The sequence below is a fragment of the Plectrocnemia conspersa genome, unplaced genomic scaffold (assembly GCF_051122295.1).
Source record: "Plectrocnemia conspersa isolate PC_06_02 unplaced genomic scaffold, ASM5112229v1 ptg000001l, whole genome shotgun sequence".
In the NCBI taxonomy this organism is placed as follows: Eukaryota; Metazoa; Arthropoda; class Insecta; order Trichoptera; family Polycentropodidae; genus Plectrocnemia; species Plectrocnemia conspersa.
In genome coordinates this window covers 28,412,589-28,436,367 of record NW_028277165.1, presented here as the reverse complement: position 1 = coordinate 28,436,367, position 23,779 = coordinate 28,412,589, and the positions used below count along the sequence as shown (strand labels likewise).

The 23,779-nt window shown below is 28.9% G+C and overlaps 1 protein-coding gene across 3 annotated transcripts; it reads right to left on the bottom strand.

Moving 5' to 3' along the window:
• Positions 1–38: 38 nt before the first annotated feature.
• Positions 39–22,830, bottom strand: LOC148239502 (glutathione S-transferase D7-like). 3 transcript variants are annotated; one of them, XM_088185739.1, is made up of 6 exons: positions 22,564–22,830; positions 4,140–4,311; positions 4,011–4,069; positions 588–729; positions 338–502; positions 39–265 (listed from the first exon to the last, which is right to left on the bottom strand). In XM_088185739.1, exons 1-6 carry the CDS (start codon positions 22,602–22,604, stop codon positions 119–121), a joined length of 726 nt encoding a protein of 241 aa, XP_088041865.1. In that variant the 5' UTR covers positions 22,605–22,830; the 3' UTR covers positions 39–118. The 3 variants fall into 3 exon arrangements, with proteins under 3 accessions (XP_088041865.1, XP_088041855.1, XP_088041872.1); XM_088185729.1 differs by lacking the exon at positions 22,564–22,830 and adding an exon at positions 10,471–10,723; XM_088185746.1 differs by lacking the exons at positions 39–265; positions 338–502; positions 588–729; positions 4,011–4,069; positions 4,140–4,311 and adding exons at positions 10,777–11,131; positions 11,201–11,476; positions 11,549–11,707; positions 11,781–11,882 and having other exon boundaries at positions 22,564–22,735.
• Positions 22,831–23,779: the final 949 nt, after the last annotated feature.

Genomic DNA, 23,779 nt, shown 5'->3' with positions numbered 1-23,779 from the left:
ATTTATTTTAATTGACCACACAAGCAAAATAACCATGGTACATTTATATGTGAAAATTTGATTTATTTATACGTATATTTATGTACATATAATATTATGTGAGTATAATGGTAGAGTTTTAACCCATTTTGCTTTTCAGCATGCCGCCCATCATGTTGGCTCCCTTTTGGTTAATATCTTCGTAGTCGAAGGGAGCCAGTTCGTCTTTGACTCGTTTGTACCAAGTTTCGATGTTTGGATAAGCGCTGAAGTTGAAGCCGAATGCCTAAAATGTTTTAATTCAGAAGTAAATATATGCATTTTATTTTATACTTTGAATAAAAAATATTACACATACGTCAAGATTAGATACTGTGACGACTAAGGAAAAGTCTGCTATGGTCAGACGATTCCCAGCGGCGAATTTCGTCTCTGCTAGCATCGTGTTGAGCCATCCAACAGCTTCTTCTAATTTCTTTAGGTTATTTTCATCAAATGGAGCTCCGGTGAATATCGTTGGATACTATAATATAACAAATTAGTTAATAAAATTATAAAAATGTTACAGAATATATTTTGAATGCGTATCTTGAAGAACAAATACTTACATAATATTGTGTTTTGCGCATGAAGAGTGTACCCATATCAAAGTAGAGTCTTTGATCGACCATTGCTTGCTCTTGAGGGTCTTTCGGATATAAGGAATCATCTTTCGCATATTGATTCACCAAATACGACATAATTGGACGACTGTAAAATAAAAATAACTAATTTGTATAAAGCAGGTAAATTTTAATAATTAAGGTTTTATTTAAATTTATTAAATAATTTATTAGAATTGGACCATCATGATAGGTTACTCCAATGCGTCAAAATGGTAAAAAGAAATCAATAAAAAACCGATTTTATAATACTTAAATTGAAACAGTATTAATCGGATGAGTTTTTCATAACCAACATTGAATTCATTAATGCACAATGTACTAACATAGGCAAGTTAGGAAGTGCAGATGTTCTCGCAAAAACTACCATGAAATGGATTGCTCGTAGATGTTCTGTACACCACCTTTCGGTACTTTGAAAAACATGCTTGGCAATATATAGTTTTCTACGTAAACACAGTGTATCATAATAAAATGGAAAGGATAATAACCGATCTCTCTCAGAAATCTAGTCTGGATGTTCTCAATCATGAAAGAATATTTGGCTTCGTAGATGTTTTGTTTCAAGATTGCTACGTACTAGAGATAAACGGTTATCAGCAGCTTATCTCTATAAGGAATCCAGATCTGTGTACAGAGACAAGACAATTAGCATAGAGTTTTTAATGGGCATGTTTATGTGTTAATGAATAATAAAGACAACAGTAGTTCCAAGTTGGAACCATGGGGAACTCCAGAAGGGTTGAAATACTCCTTTGCCACAGTTATCAGAAAATTTTTAATTCAAGAGTTTACGCAACAAAATTCAATGACAAATCTTTATCAAAGGCTATTTCAAAATTCATGAAGATGGTATCTACTTATACTCCTGTGTATCAAGGAATTTAGTCACCATCGTCGAGAAGGTAAGACGACTAAATCGTGTGAGACGAAAACTCCTTGTTAACCAATATGTAGTGATCATAAACGTATGTTAGTTATATCTTGATGCTATGTATAATAAAATATGGAGAAGAAATTTGGTTATTTTCCATTAAAAATCGTAGTCCTATACTTTTGGCCTCATAACACGCTTGTGCGTTATTTTAACCCATATTTTTTAAATCGAACACATTCATTGTTATAGCACGAGCAACCAGACTTTTGGGCGTAATATCTACAGAGATAGATATATTTATTTAAAAAAACGGGCGAGATATATAGTGGGTTGAAGAACTGTATTTCATATAGAAGGTTGAAGAACTTTCTAATATGTTATTGCATTTCATATTTTTTTTTACTTTGCTGTGTTCTTTGCTTTGAATTAACGCCATCAATAAATTTTGGGTCTTCATTTTCTTACAGTTTATTGGTCAGTGTTTATTAAGAATAGCCATTATTTATAATATATGATCTTTATTTGTACCTCAAGGTCAGTTTAATGTTAAAAGATGGTCAGAAATTGGTAATCAATATTCTGAGCAATGCTTGCTCGCTGGTGCTAGCTCGCACCTAACATGTCTAATAGTTTTGGTGATAGCGAGCTTTTTGTAAGATATTTCTAAAATAAATATTTTATTTCCCATTTATATTTTTAAATGTTATAATATTTTTTTTAAATATCCTATATTTTAATTCTGATAGTTTTTTTAAATATCCTATATTTTAATTCTGAAAAATATAATTATGACCATTCATTATTTTAATTCTGATCGTCCTACATTTTCATTCTAACCATTTGCTATTTATATAATATAATTATGACCAGGCTGTTAATAAAATTCTAACCTAGATTTGATTTTTATTCTGACACAAAATTGCCTTTTTTATTTTATATTAAATTTCTTTATTTATAATAACGCGTGTTTTGTTATATAAATTGATAGTTACTTATTTAATTTAAAAAAAAAACATCTAATCAGGTTCAGTGGCGTAGCTAGGGTATGTGCCGCCCAGAGCGATCCTTAAAATTGCCGCCCCCCTCATACAATTTTTGCAGGGTCATAAAATCAGCATTTCTTAAAATAATAAATTGGTTATTATTAAGCTCTTGTTATTCGTGGATTTATATATGTTTTAGTGCATTCAGGGTTAAGAACCACACTAGACGATCCCATCGCGAATATGCCGCCCCCAAGCAAGTGCCGCCCGGGGCCTCCGCCCCACCATAGCTACGCCACTGATCAGGTTATACATTGCCAACGGTTTACATGCTCTTTGCGCTCTTCATATGACGCTTCGCGCTCACAAATAATAAATCAGTATATACAAAAATTACCAGTTATATTCAATTTTTTAATTTAATGTAATAAAATATAAACTCTTGCGCCTTCTTTCTGCTACAATATTATTATTGTGAAGTTTATGTGTATCTTTCTCATATACATATATGTAAATATATATATATATATATATATATATATATATATATATATATATATATATATATATATATATATATATATATATATATATATATATATATATATACATATATATATATATATATATATATATATATATATATATATATATATATATATATATATAAAACAGTTTTTAACAATTTGTATGAGGGTCGCGATAGTCGTGATTTCCATCCAAAAAATCAAAACAAAACGCAAATTGTTGATCGAATCAATTTCTTCTTCATCTAATAAGAAGAACGATTCCAAATTGGCTTTAATTGTAACATTAATCGCTTGAATACATGTTCATTCGATAATTATTTTTTAATTTATTTACTTTTAATTTATTTATTTTAATTATAAAATATTTTAAAAAGCGATAAAAATATTAGGTGGCTATGTTGTAAACACTTTAGAGATTAATTCAAAACTTTCATAGTTATTTTATAACCAGATGCACGTTATTCGACTTTAAAAAATTAATTACTAAATCCTGTTCTAAACATTTAGATTCTAAGGGTGCAAAAATAATTTCATCCTCGTCTCCCGCTTTTAACCGTCAAGCGTCGCGAAATGAAGATTATCGTCTCCCGTATACAAAGTGTTTATCGAAATAACGTAACCTTTAATATTTTTTTATTTAATACTATTATTTCATATATATGTTTAAGAGTTCCGGATTATTTTATTTTAATTTAATAACATTAGTCAGATTTTTAGGTATGTGTTTGCAGCTCACAAGAAAATTTGAGGATCTAGTGCTATTTTGTAACAGGTGAGAAAACTAGTATTATTAATTAAAGCTACAATTGACAAAATATAATATCTTATTTGTTTTTCAGATGCAGTGCGAATTAGAAATGTCTTGTGTATCCAGACATAAGGAAATTTTAATATTGTATGTTTTTAAGCATGTATCTTAATGATGTTCTTTTTCAAGTTTGATGGATTTTTATATTTGTTATTATATATTTTAACAAACCTCTCCCAAAGTATGAAACCATTATCGTTTATGGTAGGAATCGTCTGCTGAGGATTTATCTTTGAAATAAAATACAAAGTTATTTTATTATATGTAATAATTATAAAATGTATTAGTAGTAATTATTACCATTCCAAATTCTTCTGATTTGTGCTCTCCCACCATTATGTTCAACGCCTTCATATTCAAGTCGATGCCAAGATACTTCGCAACCAGCATGACCGCTCTGCAAGGCGGAGATGCTTCAAAATAGTAGAAATCAATTGACATTTTGCTTGATGCTACTTTGGCTGCTGCGTGACTGAAATTAAATAAATAGAAAAAAACATTTACATATGTGCAATGAACAAGTCAAAAATATTTATAAAAAAACTTATTGAAAAAAATATTTTTGTGAGATTTTTGTGTTAAGGAACTTACTCCAACACTATATGCTGTTTATCAACAGCTAATGTGTCCATACACTGCCCCAGCTTGAGTTTTTTATATAATTATTTTATGTATGATACTAGTGTATGCGTGATCTAAAACTATGATTTATGTTTAGTGATGTGATTATGGCAGTATCATACCCTAAATTGTGGTGTAACGCTTGACTTGTGTCACTGAAGAGTCGGATGACACTAAACCGATTCTTGGACAATTCCCTTATATATTATTCTTCTAGTGGGGCAATTAAATATATAGGCATTTTATAGGCAAATGACACGCAAACCGTAGATTATGCCAAAAAAAATATTATATACACACACAGATTAGGTTAATGTGACATAAAGTACCCGGCGAACTATTGTTTGCAAGTCAAACATTAAAGAACAATAAAAACGTTACGATGAATATATAATGTAAAAACCTATTATTTGTTATGATTTGTATTGATGGTGTACACTGTTTTGTGTTAATCTAGATTTATTTATATTATTATTATAAATATGGAAAACACATCCGCTCTTGTTGAAATGTTACATGAGAATGATATCCCATTTCATAGCCTTCCGTGTCGCTCGATATAACAATAATAGCAAAAAAAAAGGCCGTGCGAATTTTCATGTTGCATTTCCATAAGGGCCACAACTATATAAATATGTTAATCATATGCCTTTAGCGCAAAATATCGATGTCGCAAGCGAAAGCTCGATCACTATGGAGTGACGCAGCAGTGCGATTTTCACTATTACGTCACTAGTGACGTAAATAAAAGTTTGATAATTATATCGGATTTCATAAATAGAATTCGGTAGGTATAATATAATTTGAAATGTAGAAAGGAAAGCACGTATTTCACATCATGTTTCAATTTGATGCGATGTTATCCAAACATAACTGTTTTTACAGACATTCAAAGATATATAATGATGCCATTACATGTCATTAATACCGGTATTGATCCAAAAATTGACATTCGGTACTACCGGTAATACAAAATAAAATACTGGTAGGACTGAAAATAATATTTTTTAAATCGTACATAATTTTGTGGAAAAGTATGTCTCCATGTACAATATTTTTGTAATATATTTGCGATGTGTCAACATAAAAGGAATACATTTGCTTTTTTATCTTAGGAACGTCTAACAGCTCTAAGTAATTCTGTTAATAACAGAGAAAAGACTGCGCTGTCGCGGCCATATGATAAGGATGGCTGGCGAAGTGAAAACAAATCTAGGTATTGCATACACGAAATTCTTTTTACTATTTGTACATTTTTATCTCAATTCAGACACATTTTCACACAAATAATTTGATATTAAATAATTATCATCATTGGTGATAATTATTTATTATCAAAAATTTTCAATATTTATATTTAAAAAAAAGGTTTTAGAAGATTTTCTGCGAAATATGTTTATAAAAAATCATTAGAAAATAATGCAATGCTATATTTTTTTTGTTAAAATGTGTTGCCGAGCTTATTGATTTTTACATCAAGCATGATTTATTTAAAAAAAATTAAGTAGATAAATATGAAAAATATAATCAATTTTTCAATACAAATGTATAACATAATTTAATTTAAAAAATGCAAATCAATTTTTTAAAATTGTTTTTTTTGCGTATATTAGGCCAAATTGCTTGGGACTAAAGGAGTTATGCAGTCACAGCCGACCGGCCACACGTAGAAACATACAATGGCGCGGCACTAATCCAAGCGAATGTCATCCAGGGGCATGTTTCTAAACTGATCATGTTTACATATGACATATCACAAATAGTAAGTATTTACTTATTACTTTCACACCTAATTCGCTAACAAATTGTCGCAGTACAAAAAAAGTTTCGTCCTGTTTTTAACCAATAAGCGTCACGAAACGTAGATTCTCGTTTCCCGCATACAAAGTTTTATACTACTCGTGCCATACTATTGATTTTAATATTTGTCGCAGTCTTCGTTAATTATGTCGCGCAGCGAGAAATTTTATGATTTTTTTTATAAAAAACGATGATAATACAAAAATAATATATACATTTCTGTATGAATTTCAATATATATAGTAAAAATTATTAAGCTGTGCAGCGCTTTTATGATAACCGTTCGTTTTTGTTAAATAAATGCTAAAATTTTTTTGTACTCGATTGACGATAAACTAGAACACATATTAAGAAAGGTTCTTTATTAGTGAAATAATTACCCCTTTTAGTTGAGATATATAAAATAAATATAACACTGCTCTAATTTTTAAAACTAATTAATGAAAAAAATAATAATCAATATAAGTTTAGTAAAGTCTGGTAGAGACATAGATACTATTTTATTTTCCATCTAATCTATTTTAGACTTAACTCTTGACAGTAAAATGTTTGTAATTATTTGCTTTTATATGACACTGTTTGATAAAAAAGTGCCTTAGTCACTATTCATATTCACTTGACAAAAGTGCACAAATATACGCCTAGTAAAAGGCGTCAATTGTTATTGTCATGGAAACGAAGCAAAATGAACACATGTTTTGCATATGACCCACATATTGGAAAATATATTCTTATTTTAGAATTGTAATACAAAAAAGAGTTTTTTTATTTATCCGTAAAAGATTATATAAATGCTACCTGAGAAGTATTTTGCCTAATCTTAGTATTATAAAAATAGCAAAGAAATGTTCAATGTTAATGGAACAGGTCTAAGTGGTTCTGAAAGTAGGTAAAATAATCACCAAAAATAGGTAACAATGCAATTATACTATTTATATATAGTGGTGTTTTAAAAGAAAATTAAAATACAATTTCTGGATATATTAATAGATATACAGTAGATATAATTAAATATTTAATGCTTATGCTATATATTTAATCAATAAATTTATTTAATAAAAATGAAATGCATACTAATTTAAAATATTTTGACCAAGTATATTAATTGCAATATAATAAAATATTTAAATACTAAATATAAATTTTATGAAAAAATCTATTTTTCCGCTCTTTGGACAAATAAACATAAATGTATGCTATTTTTCAGTACAATGACTTTATTTGTGATAAAAGAACGCAACATTTTCTTCGATAATAAGCAAAATTTAAGAGCATAAAAATTCTATTTACGAACTTTCATTTAGTTTCAATGTAAAAGTCATACTTATTTTCATAAGTAGCACACATTTTATTCATGAACTAAAAATTTAATTTTAAATTACTTAAAAATTTGTTTGGCTACGTAGCAATAGATTTTTACAGCTTAAAAATCTTACACTATTAATTATTATACAACCACTTAGACAAATATAAATTACAAATATCAATTGTTAAGCAGTTACGTCTTAAAAATTGACGTAAGAAACGGATAATTACTATTCTAATATTACTAAAATATTAATGTATACTAATTCCAACCCCATTTTTGTAAGCAGAATCAGCGTTAACCACTCGCCTATATACCAGCAAACTATATTGAAATACCTCTATGTATTTTAACACACTTCTATATCATAAACTTATTAATTATTAATAAAGTCATGTCTTTGTCTTAAACACGTGTCTCACTTCACACATACATTATTAATCAGACCACGTATGCAAAAAAAATATAAATTACAGTATCTATAATATTGTACAATATTTTTGTATAAAAACCATAGTCGCATATTGTATTTTTAATTAAAAAGACATTTTATGTTTTTTATAAATCTGAACATCATGACTTGACATGTTTCCCCAATGCGTCATCAACATTGCATTATTTCATGTTTTAGTGTCGTCAACCGGCCGTCAAAATCATGCGATTTAACGCCGTTGAATTTTTATTTGTGGGGTTATGCTTAGTCGATAAGCCCGAAATGTTGGAGCACCTAAAAACCAACATTCACCAATTAAAAACAGAGATACCACCCGAAATGTACGAAAATTAAATCGAAATGATCCGCTGTAGCAAAAGTCTAGAGATAGCCATTTAATTAATATTATTTTCCATAATTAATATAATACATCAAATGTTCGATTAATAAAAAAATCCGAAGATATCCATACATCTGTGGTTTTTTAATAGTCGGAAACTGAAGTTGAATCAATCTTTATAACCACTTATATATTATGTTAAATTTAATCATACAATATTATTTCTTATGATAAAAACTCAATCTCATGATTTTTTTTATTAAACTTTAATCTATTATATACTATATGATGCGAAGATAAGATATATTTCGTGGAAATTAATATTATTTGAGATATTCGTGAATTCGTAGTGTAATAATACTTTATGATGACATTTAAGATAATATCTTTAAGGACAGATTAATAACATTGTGTAAATAAAAATACTTTTGAAGAAAAGTGTAATATATTTTTATTTATTATTTAAATTTATTTTGTGCGAAAATAATTTTTTTTTCACTCAAAAGTAAATTAAGGATGTTATAAATATATTTAAATATGTAATTTATTTTTTAAAGCGAGTCAAAATGGGTACGTGAAAATAAATATGAAACATACTCTGATTTTTTTGAGCTTATTTTTAACTTTGTACTTAAAAAATGATATTTATTTGCACAATATTTTTACAAGCTAAAGTGCCATTGTTTTTAATACTTATAGACGGATTATCCGCGAAGTTTTAATATCACGCGAAAACGCGTGAACGGACTGTAATGTATTATGGTACGTACGTAAGTGCTAAATAAAATCCGAGGGCAGATAAGCGAAACCTTTGAGAGAGTCAGTTCAATATTATAATAATTCTCTTTTAGAATAGTTAAACATTTTATATGGTTTAATTATCCCAAAAGAATGACATGCGGTCCGCATTCTTTTATCTCTCACTCACTCTCGTCACTTAAAACGCAAGCGAGTGAAAGGGAAAGTATCTCACCGCATACGCCTGGCTATATAAACTGGGTGTTATTAAAAATAGGTATTTAGTAACCAGATTTGCAAAAATAAGAAGTATTCGAAAATAAAAATAGTGCTAATATACTTGCATCGTTAAAAAACCCAGTAAATTTAGTGTTAATTTAAACTCTATTTTGTTTTAATATTAACCCCTTTCTTAGTTCAATAATTTATTTTTTGTTCATTTATAAAAAATACAGCACTTTTATAGGTTTTATGAATAATATTTCAACCTTCATTTTTAAAAAATATTAGTAAGATAACCTTTTTAAAAAAAAAAAATTTAAAAAAAATCTTTTTAAATTTTAAATCAGAACAAAGTTTAATTTTAATTTTTCCTGCTGTCGGAACGACTCAGAATGCTTTAAAAATAGTACTTCAATAAATTATTTTTGACGTAAAAATTAACACAATTCGTATTTATTTAAAAGAGATCAATACCAGCTATTGAGAAAGTACACAGCTGCACAATAATACCATGAAAATATGAGTAATTTAAGAAATTTCGGCAGTTAATTTTATTTTTTCGTTTTTCGGCTATTTTTTGCTATGGCTATCAATAAATAAGAGTAGATAAATTTCTCAAAACATAAAAGAGTGCAAAGTAAACTGAATATAATGTAGCAGTACATTATAAGGAAAATTTATTACTGTTGTAATATATAAAGACTCGAGAAATAATACATATTATTATATATTTTTAATGTTTTTATAAATTAAAAACATACTACAAATATAAATGAATACTTAACGCATAGTTAAACAAATATTCGTATAACAAATAGTTACAATTTGCTATTTGAATATTGGAATATTGGTGACCCATGACTTCAAAACTTCTGCCGTATTATATGAAGCACGATTATTATATTAAAGTTATCGCAGATTAAAAATGCAGTTATCAATTGATACATTTATTCCACTATTATTTTTATCGAAGATTAATAAAATTTATTTCATGAATCCAAATGACGCAGTTAAAAATATTAAGGTATTTTTTTATAATCAAAATTGGTGATAATAAAAAATGGTTAGTGATTAAAAATGTATATATTTAGGCGATCGTAGTATAAAAAATACAATAAATATTAAATTATAATTATGATGCTTTGTGAAAGTTGCAGTAATCATTCAGAACCTTTTATCTTCTTTAGTCAAGTTTGGTGGTAATTCCGTAGCTCCATTGTCGCACACAGTACGCATTGGTTCAGCTCGAGTCTTGGGTTTCTGCTCTTCTGGCAGCACTACTTTCTCTGCAATTTCCCTCTTGACTTGCTTATCGTTCGCTGGAGTATTCGAAATATCCAACGTCTTACTCTTCGAGCTACCCATTTTGAATCAGGTGCAGTTCTTCACCGTGTCGAGACAAAAGATAAACTGAGCCTGAACGAAATTGATAGTACCGCTATCTGATAAGATAAGGATGCAAAAGATACACACGCAATAAAGCTGAATATGATATATTTTTACAATACATATAAATGAAAGAGACGGAACGATAAGGTAATTAATTGTAAATAAATAATTATGCTATTGTATTAAGTAGATTAATGGATCTTCTGCATCTTTTGATATTTATCGATGGCGCTTCTGAGGAATCTGGCAGCGGCTGATACGTTATCCGGCGTCACTAAAGATCTGACTTCTTCTTTGAGAGTTCTAGTGCTCAGACCCAATAAAGTTAAAGTGCAGAAAGGCGTGAAGGTGCAGATTCCGAAGACAGCGGCGGCTCCTGCCATTATAATTCCAATGCCTTCCATCAAATACATAGCTCCACTTCCAACCACTCTAGCCATTGCCTGTGGAATAATATTAATTTAAAATATGGTTTTAAAAGGATATATTGAATTAAAATATTCAATACTTACATTAGTAGAAGGCATCATGCTCCATAAGTAACTCAAAGGTCCGATTGAGTCACTAGTCTCAGCCATTGAAGTACCATAATAATTCGATGGGACCAAATATCCTTCATAGCCAGTCTGAACTCCATATCCTGGTTCATATCCTTGGTTGGCTGTATATTGATTGGAATAACCATCTGAGTTGTATTGATAGTTATCTGATGATTCGGGTGTTCCTTGAGGTTGTACTGGTATAGCTACGGCTGTTGGCTGAGGAGCTTGCGGTGCACTAGTTGGAGGCTATGTATATATATATAACAATTATTTTACAAATCAGAATTTAGATATGATCTATTCATAAAAAATACTTACAGGTGAATATATTGGTTGATCTCCTTGCATCAATGCATTTGTGTCTGTCGATGGAGATTTATAAACTGGCGAAGGATTGAAGATTTGAGAGCCATCTGGAGCACTAGATGCAATGCTCACGAGCATTAATATGATGGCAATACTAATAGAATTCATTTTCTAAAATAGGATTGTACATATAAATATATTTTGTAGGAATAAATATAGTTTTAAAATGTATGATGATATTTACCTTGTTTGGTTTTGGAGTTGTCCTAGTGAATAGTTACACTTGTAGTCCAAGAAGGTCTATGAATAAATGATCTGAAGACCTGGATTTTGGGACCTTATATACCTAAAAGGTTTCTCTTATCAGCCCCCGTAAGGGAAAGCTTTCTTAGTAACCGGAAAGAGCGCACAAGTGCTTGTGAAATCTATTATGTTTGTAATGTCATAGGGATTTTGCAATATATCAATTTGGTTCCGTATTTTTTTAATAAAATTAATTGTTAAAAATACATTACATAGATTGTATTGTGTGGATTAATAAATTCTTGTCAGTGTTTACCAAACTAATAACAACTGTTATCATGTTAACTATCGCTGATAACTAATGAATGACTCGCTCGATATAGAAAAAATAATTGCGGTATTTTTTAGCGAATTATAGTTATTGCACTAATTATTTTGCTTATTGGTTTTGCCTCATTATATACCTATTTATTTTTTTAAAACCACAATAAAATAAATTAATATATGTAAGCAATAGTTTTATTTATATATATTTATAAAAACACATATATTATAAATAAATAAAATATAATTTTTATTGATGTCTAAGATATACCTGCTTTTATAAAGCACAACAATATTTATTAGATAAATATTTTTTTTTAATATATTTTATATGGATAATAAACATTTTAAATTAAAATGTAACAATAGCTAAAAAGCTAAGAGGTATTTTATTAAAATAAATTTAATTGTAAATATATAACTAAAAATTAAAATATATATATTATATGCTAAATTAGATGTTCAATCACTAAAACGCTTAATAAATCCTCAAATCATTTAAAGATTTTTTATATATATTAAGATAAGACTTATTTAAAAATATACTAATACTTCATAATTAAATAATGAATACCTCACACTCAAGAGTTAAGAAAATATTAGAGAAACACTTATATATTATTATAAATATTTAAATAATTGACCAGAAAATATATTATTCACCTGTAAAACTTTCTCAATAAATTTCTAATTAGGTAATGTAAGTAGAAGTTTAATACAATGCTGATTCAACAACATTTATTTAATTAAGCAATGTTATTGTATGCTAATACAGTAATACATATTTTCTTTGCTCTATCATTTTATAAAAATTGATAAAAAATAATTCAATATTATAAATTATTTGGATTGTTTATTTTTACTGATTTATTATAATATATAATATATAAAACAGCACATAAATAATTGATACCTTATTTTTTTATGATACAATAATATTATCAAATAAAAACAGTATCTGATTCTCAAATTATAAAAGTAATTCCTGTTTAAAATGAAAAAAAATGATTTTTTAAATATATTTAAAAATTAAAATAGTTCACAAATGGATATTTATTGTTAAAGCCGCATCGACACGTAAACCTAAAAAAAGCGTCTTTTAAAGCGGAAGACATTGAATTTACATACTAAGAGATTCTGTTAAAATTGAAAATAAAACATATTATTGCTGCATATTTTAATCAGCTTTCTTAGTATTAACTTTGTCATTGTCATTGTCATTTCCCTCTCATCATTTTAATGTTATTTAAATCTCAGATCCTTAATTAAATAAGACATCACAAAAAAAAATATTGTCAATGAAAGCAGCAATGAAAAATTATTAAAAATAATATCTGTAAGTAAATCACACTTTTTAAGTATAGAAAATAGAAAAAAGGACTAGTTATAGTATCAAGGATATAAACAATACAATTATTACAATAGTATAACGTTTAGAGATAAATTATGTAGGATTATTGATCTCACAAAACTATTAGAATGAATAGCATTTTAACTGTTTTTTTCTACACACTTAACGGATGCCTTATCTGTGCATACATTCTTTTGCAGATTGCAAATATTTTTTCATTCATCATCTTCGCATTCCACAGACTTGCCAAAAACATTCCGAGAGTGCACTTTTTTCCTTCATCCTAGTGTGGTGCCTATCTCATCTGATTAAACCGTGTCGTTAAGTGAGTCCTTCCCGCTAATCTTTTCAGTTAAAAGGTCTGTACTCGAAATTTACTTGTGTTTATTTTTTTCCGTTGCAGATTCGTTATCTAGAAGCTTCGTCGCAGACGCCACTATAATTTATTACTCACTGTTTGCTAGCAATCTAGACGCCAATTGCATTTAGAGATAAGGGACTGGGACTCAATGAAAAGAGTAAGAAGAAAAAACAACAATCTCGATGACGTATACAAACAATGAGTCGTTTTACATAGTGCATTGACGACGTGTCTGGATTTTTTTGTTTCTATTTCCTGTGAAGTTGTGTGTCTAAAAGTAGCGTAATGTTCGATAAACTATAATAAAAATTAAGCAATGTTTATATTTTATATAAATTGTATTCCTCTGTACTTTAAGTATATACATATATACAGTACGCTGTTTTTTAAAAATATATATTATTAAACTGTATATAAAAACATATTTAATATTTATTTTTTAAATATAACGGTTTGTACAATATATCATATAATTCATCAGAAAAACAAAAGAATTAACAAGAAAGATTATTATTCATTTATTTCAATGCGCATTGTTTTATTCGTTTAGTGTCTATTAAAATTTGAATCGTAACAGTAAAATTAAATTTTAAGATTTTCTTTTGAGTAAGGCTATTGGATGGATGCAGAATTCAGTGAAATCTATCGACTCTGAAGACAGTTCAACAGTTTCCACCACATCTTGCCGTGGCCGTGCTGTCGATCTACTAGAAAGGCTTTCGAATAAGCTAAAAATCATCATGTGAGAAGAAAGTGTAGTGTTTGTTCTGTTCTAGATAAAGAAGTGTAAATAATAAAAATAAATAAAAATCAGGATATAGTGTAGTGTATAAGTGCAATTGTGTTTTTATAAGTATCACTAAAAAAATTGAAATTGATAAAAAAGTGTAAATAATAAAAATAAATATAAATAAGGTTATAGTGTAGTGTGTAAGTGTAAATGTGTTCGTGACAGTTGTAATCAGAAAAAGGACGCCGAAAAATTTGGTGAGTGCAATTTATATTATATTTATTATAAACGGATATTTTTATAAATCGTTTGTACAAAAAATTATAGAACCATTTAAACATACATATTGTTAAATTGCATATGACTGGTTTGTTACTATTGCAACCATTTTCAATTTACACAAAATATTAGGAATGAAAAAAACATATTTATTCGTTCATGATTTTATTTCTCATGGATTATTTTAGGCGCAAATATAATTTGTTTTTAAATATTTAACTTAATGACGGCAATAAACTAATACGGTGATAATTAATCCAAATTATAGCTTTTCCTATTAGTTTCTTAATCTGTGAATCATTATGGTTTTCAAAATGGTGAGGAAATATCAAAATAGCAAACACCCGATGAAAATGTTCGTAAGTTCATGGATGCCATTTTTTGGAAGTTATTTGATTACTATATGATCTAATTTTCTATAATACATAACTGTAACGTTTTTATTTTTAAATTCTGCAATAATACACAAAATTTTAGGTTGAAATACTCTGTTGATTAATGTACTATCAACCGCAGATGTTTCGATTTCTTTTGATTGGATTAATTTTATGTTTACCTAGCTAAACAGTTTTTCGCCTGAAATTTATTTTCGTTTAAGGAGTGTAACATAAAATATTATTTTTAGTATGAAATAAAAAAATTCACGTGCTCCTAAAAAGCATCGGCTCATAGCATTGCGACGCAATATAAGACGACCCTTTTTACAAAAAATTGAAGTTAAATATGATTTATTTTTATTTGATATTATGTAAAAATAGGATACTACCATTTCTTATAATCATATAGAGACAAACTTGATGGTGTCTCAGTACTTTTTAATAAAAATTGACGCTTGACTCTAGTCTGAGTTCACGACCACTGAACTATGTTCTTTCAAGACTCGTATACGAGTCCACGGTCGTTAAGCTGTTCGTTTATTTAGCTAACCTATGCAGTGTTTATTTATAAATTTAAATTAATGATTTAGTAAGATATAAAGTTCTTTCCGGTTTGATATTATTACTTTAAATATTTTTGACATTACTGGTAAACTACTTATACATCTATAGGAGGCAATATCGATTGGTTTTTTCCCTAGTTTCAATAAAATTATAATTTGATTAACCTTCGATTTGGTTCTAAAGAAGTTTAATCTAATTACTAAGTTGAATAGAAAATTAATTGCCAATTAATTTCACGAATTGATTATTCAATAGAGTGGTTATGTAATAATTAATGCGTATGAATAACATTTTAATTTCTAATTTAACCCAGTGAATCATATTAATGTGCCCTTTATATATACAAACATTGAAATTTCTCTTAGACCTTTTTTGAATGTTTACTTGTAAATGTAAATCATCACTCTTTTAAAGGTTATGGTATGTGATTACATTTTGAAATGTTTTTTACAGAGCTGAAGATTTCTACAAATATTTTTATTTTGTTTTCGAGAAATCTTTTTTGCCCTTCGATCGGTATCTTTATTCTTCTTGTTCATTTTTATTTATCTATAGTATTGACCATCAGGTAAATTAAACGAATATTAAAACATAACCTAAATATATTCATACGTATATTGAAGTTATGTTTTATAATTTATATCAAAAATTGTATTATAAAATGTGTAAAAGGTTCATGTAATTTTTATGTAACTCAGTATTTGTTCTTTTTTATAATTTTATTTACAATATAATTCCCTTTGGAAAAAAACCTATATAATTATGTTTATTGTTAATTTTTAACGTAGTATTTACTTATTTTTCCTTAAATCAGAACTTAAACATGGCTTTGAGACGTTTTTCTGATTTGAAAGGATGTAAAGTCAGACTTTTTTGCTACTCCTTTAAAACGTATTTTTGAACTGATACTCAAGACATTATTATTTTCTGGAGTATAGAAATGCGAAAAAGTCAACCCTATTTATAAAAAAAGTAAAGTATTAAAATTGTTAGCTATTAATATCCATAGATACTTTTTCAATAAATTTTTAATTAACCTCCTCAGACATTGCACATTGCAATGTACAATAATTTGTTCCTTGTGTTTGAAGCCATTTTCGAATTATTTTTACTGGGACATTTTTACAAACATATAGTATATTTTTTTTAAATACACCATAATATTTAAAAATACAAAAAAAAAATTTCATGCCCCTTAATATATTAAATTATTAAAATTAACAAAAAAAATATTCCTCTTAATAAATTAATTTTTCAAAAATATTTGAGGAGGCTTAACATTCTTTCACCAAAACAGTGACAAGATTTTGAAAGAGTCTTTAACAAATTTTGTCGTTAACCATTAGTAAAAAAATATCGTACCACGGTTGCTAAGATGATCTTTCTTGATTATTCCTGATTTTCTTAACAATGTAAACAATTCATATTCTATGGCGGCCAAATATGAAACAAATATTTCAACTCTTTGGGGGTTCCTCAAGGATTTACCCTGGGTCTTCTGTTCTTCTCATTATTCATTAATGGCGTAAATACGGCAGTTAAACAAATTAGTTTTCTTTTGTATGAAGATGAATTAAAATACATTATATCTATTACAAACTGTTTCACTTTACATAGTGATTTAGATTCTCTTAAAACATGGGCTTCTGTCAACCATCTCCCCTTTAAATTTGATATATTATATAATATAAGAACGATATAAGACCCCTACTGGAGTACCTCAAGGATCCAATTTGGGTCCATTGTTGTTTTTATTGTTCATTAATGACATAGAAGCAGTAATAGAGCATTCAGTTTTTTTATTATATGCAGATGACTTGAAAATTTACAAGAAAAAGCATTCGATTTCTGATTCCCTCGACCTACAGGAGGATCTCAACTCTATATGGAAATGGGCTTGCTATAACCAATTGCCTTTCAGTGTAAAGAAATGTCACACAATTTCATTTTCAAGGTCGTTAACGCCGGCAAAATATTCATACCATCTAGGCGGATATTTTTTGGAAAGGTTTTCTTCAACTAAGGATTTAGGAGTGACTTTCGAAGAACGTTGGAAATTTAGCCAGCACATTGCAGAGACTCATAGCAAATCCTTCAAAATGCTCGGTTTTATCTTGAGAAATGCGCGTTACTTCAGGAATACTTTAGTATTGCGCGCTCTTTATGATACTCTAGTCCGCAGCATACTAGAAACTAGCTCCATCATTTGGATCCCAGGCGTAATGAATCAATGTAATGAATTGAAGCTGGAAAAAGTACAGCGTAAATTTCTTCGATATTTATACTTGAAGGAATACGGGTATTATCCGTTCTTGTTTCCCAGTGCTTTTATTTTGGGAGCCCTGGGATACGTTTCTTTGTCGACTCGCAGAAGTGTTTATGTAATTAAACACTTCTGGAAATTGCTCAAGGGCATCGTAGACAATCCTTCAGAGTTCGAGCAGCCTCAAATGTGGGCTCCTGAAGGTGGTTATAGTTCTCGGTCGCGTCCACTATTCTTGCCTGTTAAGTCTAGAACTGGAGCACTTGCCAACTCTTCTCTGGCCAAGGCTATTTATCTGCTCAATTCTGTCCATAGTAATATTGACATTTTCTCTTGCACATATGGAGTTTTGGTTCAGTTCGTATGGGACAATGCACACCTGTTGAGGTGATTTGTGTCTGTTGTTTTGTCTTGTTTATATTTGTATGTATTATGATGTATTAGTACTTTTGACTATCGTGACGCATTGGGTTTGCCTGTCATGTCACGATGGTTATAATTTTAATAAATAAATAAATAAATATATAATTTTAGATTTTCATGGTCCTCTTACGATTTCCGTTAGAACCAGGATCCAGCTCTTTAATACGCTGGCATTGCATATCGATATATTTAATGTCAGCTACAAGGAGCTGGTTTTTTCCGTATTATAAATTTATATAAAACGGATTTATCTATTTTTAGTATAACATGATAAAAACATTGGAACTCTCTCATGTAAACATTTTTTTATTGGCCAACAAAATTAGAATTCGCCAATAAAGAAAGGCAATTTAGCATAATACTATCCTACGATCATTTAAAAACGCATAAACCCACATTATGTATATAGCGCGATTTTAATGATTTAACGACTCGGAAAGTTTGATCGATCGTTCGTATAAATTTAGCAAAAGTACATTAAGACTTGAAATAGGAACTCATGAAAAATTCACTGGCGACGCACGAAAGCTGAAATTATTAATGTGGATTTTAATCATAAGTTTGAGAACCGTCGACCGGTCGTTATAAAAGTACAAAAGGCATCGAATATCGATCGGCAATAATGTAGAAAGACGACATCAATTATTGACATGCTAATGCGGTGCAAAACATACGGAACAGGGCTGCCACAGTCGGATATTAAATTAATTAATTAATTGTCTGTGATAATTGGTATAATGAATATGCTGCGTTACACTAATGGCGTATAATCGAGCTTTATTAGCGGTAAATAATTTAATGCTGTAAGTGATTACGACTAATGGATTCGAATTGTTTATTTTGGTTTTAGGTTTCAGTTAATTTATCTGGTCGTTAGTTTAAATATTAATGAATAACTAATTTAATTGAAGTTCATTAAAAACTATAGTACATAACATGCTAATGGATTGACAGCAATTTAAAGCTAATTTATACAATAAATAAATACGAAGCATATATATCCATCTTTCTAGATAAATTACACACAAACATTCCATTTAACACAAAGTTTTTGTAAGCATATGCCATTTTTTATTATTCGCGTATCTATATACGAGGTGTGACAATTTTTGTGTTTTTACAACATTATTATTTTCTCTCGCATTATAACATTCGATTCAATGTGTAATTTTCTATTCTTTCAATAAACTAATATTGCAGCAGCCCAATCTGTGTGTAATTGCCTTACGTCACTATCGTCTTGCCAAATTTTGAAGCATACTTATGATGTATGACTTTGAGTACTTTGGTTGGTGCTGATAAAATCGACACAGGTTTTTAATTTTAATCATAGCTTTGTATATTTCTATGCATTACAAAAAGTATTTGTTTTCAAATATAGCTTAAAAAAGATTAGTTCGGAGCGTTTAAAAAACAGCTCTATTGTCTGGAATTCCCAAGGAGCGAAGTACTTCTCGTACTTATTAGGAAAGTACGGATCGTATCTGTATTTGTATTCCTAGCTCTATATATATTACTTGTATTCGCGAATAAAGCATTTTTTGTGTGGGGAAAGGGGGGAGACGATGTCAATAATCCGTTGATGGTCATCGATTTTCAACTGTGGGGTGTAAAGTGCCCTAAAGATTTGCGATTACGTCCCTAATTCCTGTTCGTTACAGCCAGAAACTTGATTTTTACATGAGCCATCTAATCTCTTAATAAACAAGGATCTTTATGATTATAGCTAGGGGTATTAAAAATATTTTTTAAGCGTGCAGCATTATAGCATTAAAAATTTAAATTATCCTTATTTTTTGTTCACACTCATACATTTATTATTTTGCTTAAACTTACAACTTTTTGGTTATGGTAATATACATATATGCTGTGGTACTATATATTATGTAAGGAAATAATTACATTTATCGGAAACGTATTTGTAACGTATGTACATAATTAACTTTATTTTTCGGACTCTTTAGACACAATAGACACCGGTAAAAGTTGGTAAGAATTTATTGTTACTAAGTACAATTTACCTTATAAAAATAATGTCGAGATGAATTTTGTCGATTGATTGCTGATGGAAAAGCTGGTGGAAAAGTAATATCCTCTGGATGATCAGCTATGATTTCTCATGTTTGTTGTTGTTGTTTGTTCCCGGTCTCGGTCTGGTTGTCAACCGTCTCGAACTTTGCGATCACCTGCTCTTGATGCGTGTGATCATCTCTCGCATCGTTTCTGGCCCTCTCGTCTCGAATTACTTGATAGTCTCTGGTTAGATACGTGTGACCGTCTCTGATTTTCTGGCTTGATCAGATTTGAGCCCCCAGTCTCAAATCATTGAATCGTCTGCTCACGCGAAAAAGTGCTTATACTTTTGATACAGATGCAGATTTTGGTTGGCCAATTGCATCGCTCGCATATTCGACCAACGAAATATTTTTACGTCTTGAATAAGTGAAACTGCATGGTGAACACATTTTGAAGGTCGTTAATGCAATATGTGAACGCTCATCAACACAGTATTGGTGAGAACAATAATAAAGTGACCATATGAAATTACATATTCAATTAAATTTTCCTTTTTTTAATTAAATTTGTTGAGAAAAATGTAAAATATCACTCTCTTATTAATACATATTTAACTCAAAATCATGATAGCAGTTTTTAAATCACTCTTCATGTTAAATGTTGTTCAATAAAATATTCAATAAAAATATCAATAGAATATTACAGGAATTGTTTTATTGATTACAAAATAGTACAAAATTAAACATCATGACAATAATTTGTAATAAAAATATAACACATTATAATTTTTATTTCAATTTACAACGTATGGTCATCCATTAATAACGTTCTCAAATCCGTGTAAAAAATTTCGCAGAAGGCTGTATATGTATGCATGCATTTCCAACACAACGATGATGAGCGTTGACATCTTGGATTGGCTATAGATTACAATACGTTTTTACGCCAGGTAAACACGTTTGTTTATTGCATCCCTTACGTACAAAAGAGTTGCTTTTATGGTGTTTAACAAAAAAATAAGCGGATGTATTTACAGTGTGTTTTTAATTGTAAGTTGTGTAACACAATTGTGGTAATAAGTATTCTCTTATTTTTATTACGCCTTTTGTTATAACGCGTTGCTATTTCCTTTTTATAAGATTTATATCTCTGTTTGAATGACCTTAGTATTATCTATACATCTTGGTAAACCTTACACATTTAAATATTTTCAATAACTAAAATGTATTATTTAACTAAATTTATTATTCATACATTTGGAAATCACTGCTGTCTGTCACTAATAGTAAGGGTATTTATGTGTGTCATGCTCAAAATAGTTTTAATTTATCAATATTAATTTATTTATATTTGTTAAATAAATTAAAACAACTGATTCTTCATAAGATGTGTATGTCGATATATATATAGCTAGAAACATTTATACTTGTTATCATAATGTTTATCTTAATTTTTCGTTTTTATCTTTTGCCTTCAATTTTATTAGGTATCATGTCTAAATGATGTTTTGATAGCTATGATTTCATATTAAAAAGTTTTGAGGGAAAAATGTCAACTTTATTTATTAACTAATTATTTTAATTTATTCAATGCCTATATGTCAATATATTATATTGTTGATTGATTCTATAAAATACAACAATAATATAGCAGTACATTAAAAATATTTATTACAAATGAATCGATACTTTTATACTATCAAAAATTATAAAAGTAATAAATATTTAAATTAATAATATTTTATAAGCTAAATTTTTATTAAAAATACGTATTTTTCCTAAATTTTATTGCCTTATTGTTTATACAAATAGTTTTGATGATTTATCTAATACTAATATTTAATTCAGATTTTTAAGTTTGATTTTTAGTGACTAATATGTTTATTATAATTTATGACATCCCTAACATAAATGATATATTTTTTAGCTAAGATTTGAACCGTTTATGTTATTAATAAAATAATGATTATAGGTGTATTATATTAAAATATTAAAATATAATAATACAATTTAATATTGAAATGGAAATATAGCATACTGAATATTCGCAACCATTTTTCTTTTACCTATGATTTATGTAACACATTCAATACTCACTTTTTGACGAACTCCCAAAACAGTCGTATCTCGTCGTTCATATTTCCACCGAATAAATCAATATAATGTATTTTGGCACTGTCTAAAATGTCACCTTTCACGCTTTATAACATTTCGCGACCTCGACCGAAAGGAAAAGTGTGTATGATCGTAATGGAAACGAGTTTGTTGTGATGTCAGAGAGCGTTCGCTAGGGTTCAGTGATCGAAAACGTGCCTTAGCGCATGCTTAATACACTTTTTCATTCAAACATACGTTCCGTATCATGTTCGTACATAAAACATATGTACGTAATTTGTGGAATCAAACGCAAACGTTGCCGTGACGACCGCTCAATAATATGCACGGTCATGGTAAAAATAGCAAGGTTTTGCTGTTCATGTTTTCAGAGTATTTTTCTATAAATATTGCACATTCAGATCGTTTTCTGCTGAAATCGATCTGAATATTGTATTTCAGTTTCAGGTGTAACAGTGAATAATAACTAGATCCTAGAAATATTATATTAATTAATTTAACCTTCGAACTATTTCAGTTAAATCTGTTAAATATGCATTTTTTTAAGCTTGGATTTAAATTTAATAAGCAACTTTTACGTTGTTATAATCTAATAATAATAACGATACACGCATATCATAGGCGTGTATCATTATTCTCCGAGCGATGGCGGAGAAGCTGGCGGAGGGATGATGTCCAGTGAATGGTCCTCAGAGGTTTTGTAGTTGTGGCAGCTCTGGTCTCGGGCCGTAGCTGACCGTTTCTGACTGTGTTTCATCTTGGGCCGTGTCTGACCTCTCCTTAATGGAAGCCAGTCTTAAGTATCAAGGGTTGCAAAGCTCGCTGACAAATCACAACCATGCAACGACCATCCAGCCAATTATTGCACTCGTTTCTTCAACCAACGAAAAATGTATACGCTTTTAGAAAGTGTTTTTTGCTTAATAGACATCCTCATTAGGTTCGTTTCGCAACAAAGAAATTCTCTTTCATTAGATCGGAGAATAATTGCGTGTATTTTATGTGTAACTCTTTTTTCTAAACGTAACGAGGGCTTTTCTGTTGTCCCATCCTTTACATTATATTATTTAATTCATCTGTATTATTACGGATGATCATCCTTGGTTACGGTAATTTTGCGTGAGTTCCAAGAATAAAATCCCTTACATTAGAAATAAATACATAAAACCATTACTAATCACAGAAAGTTTTTGAGAAA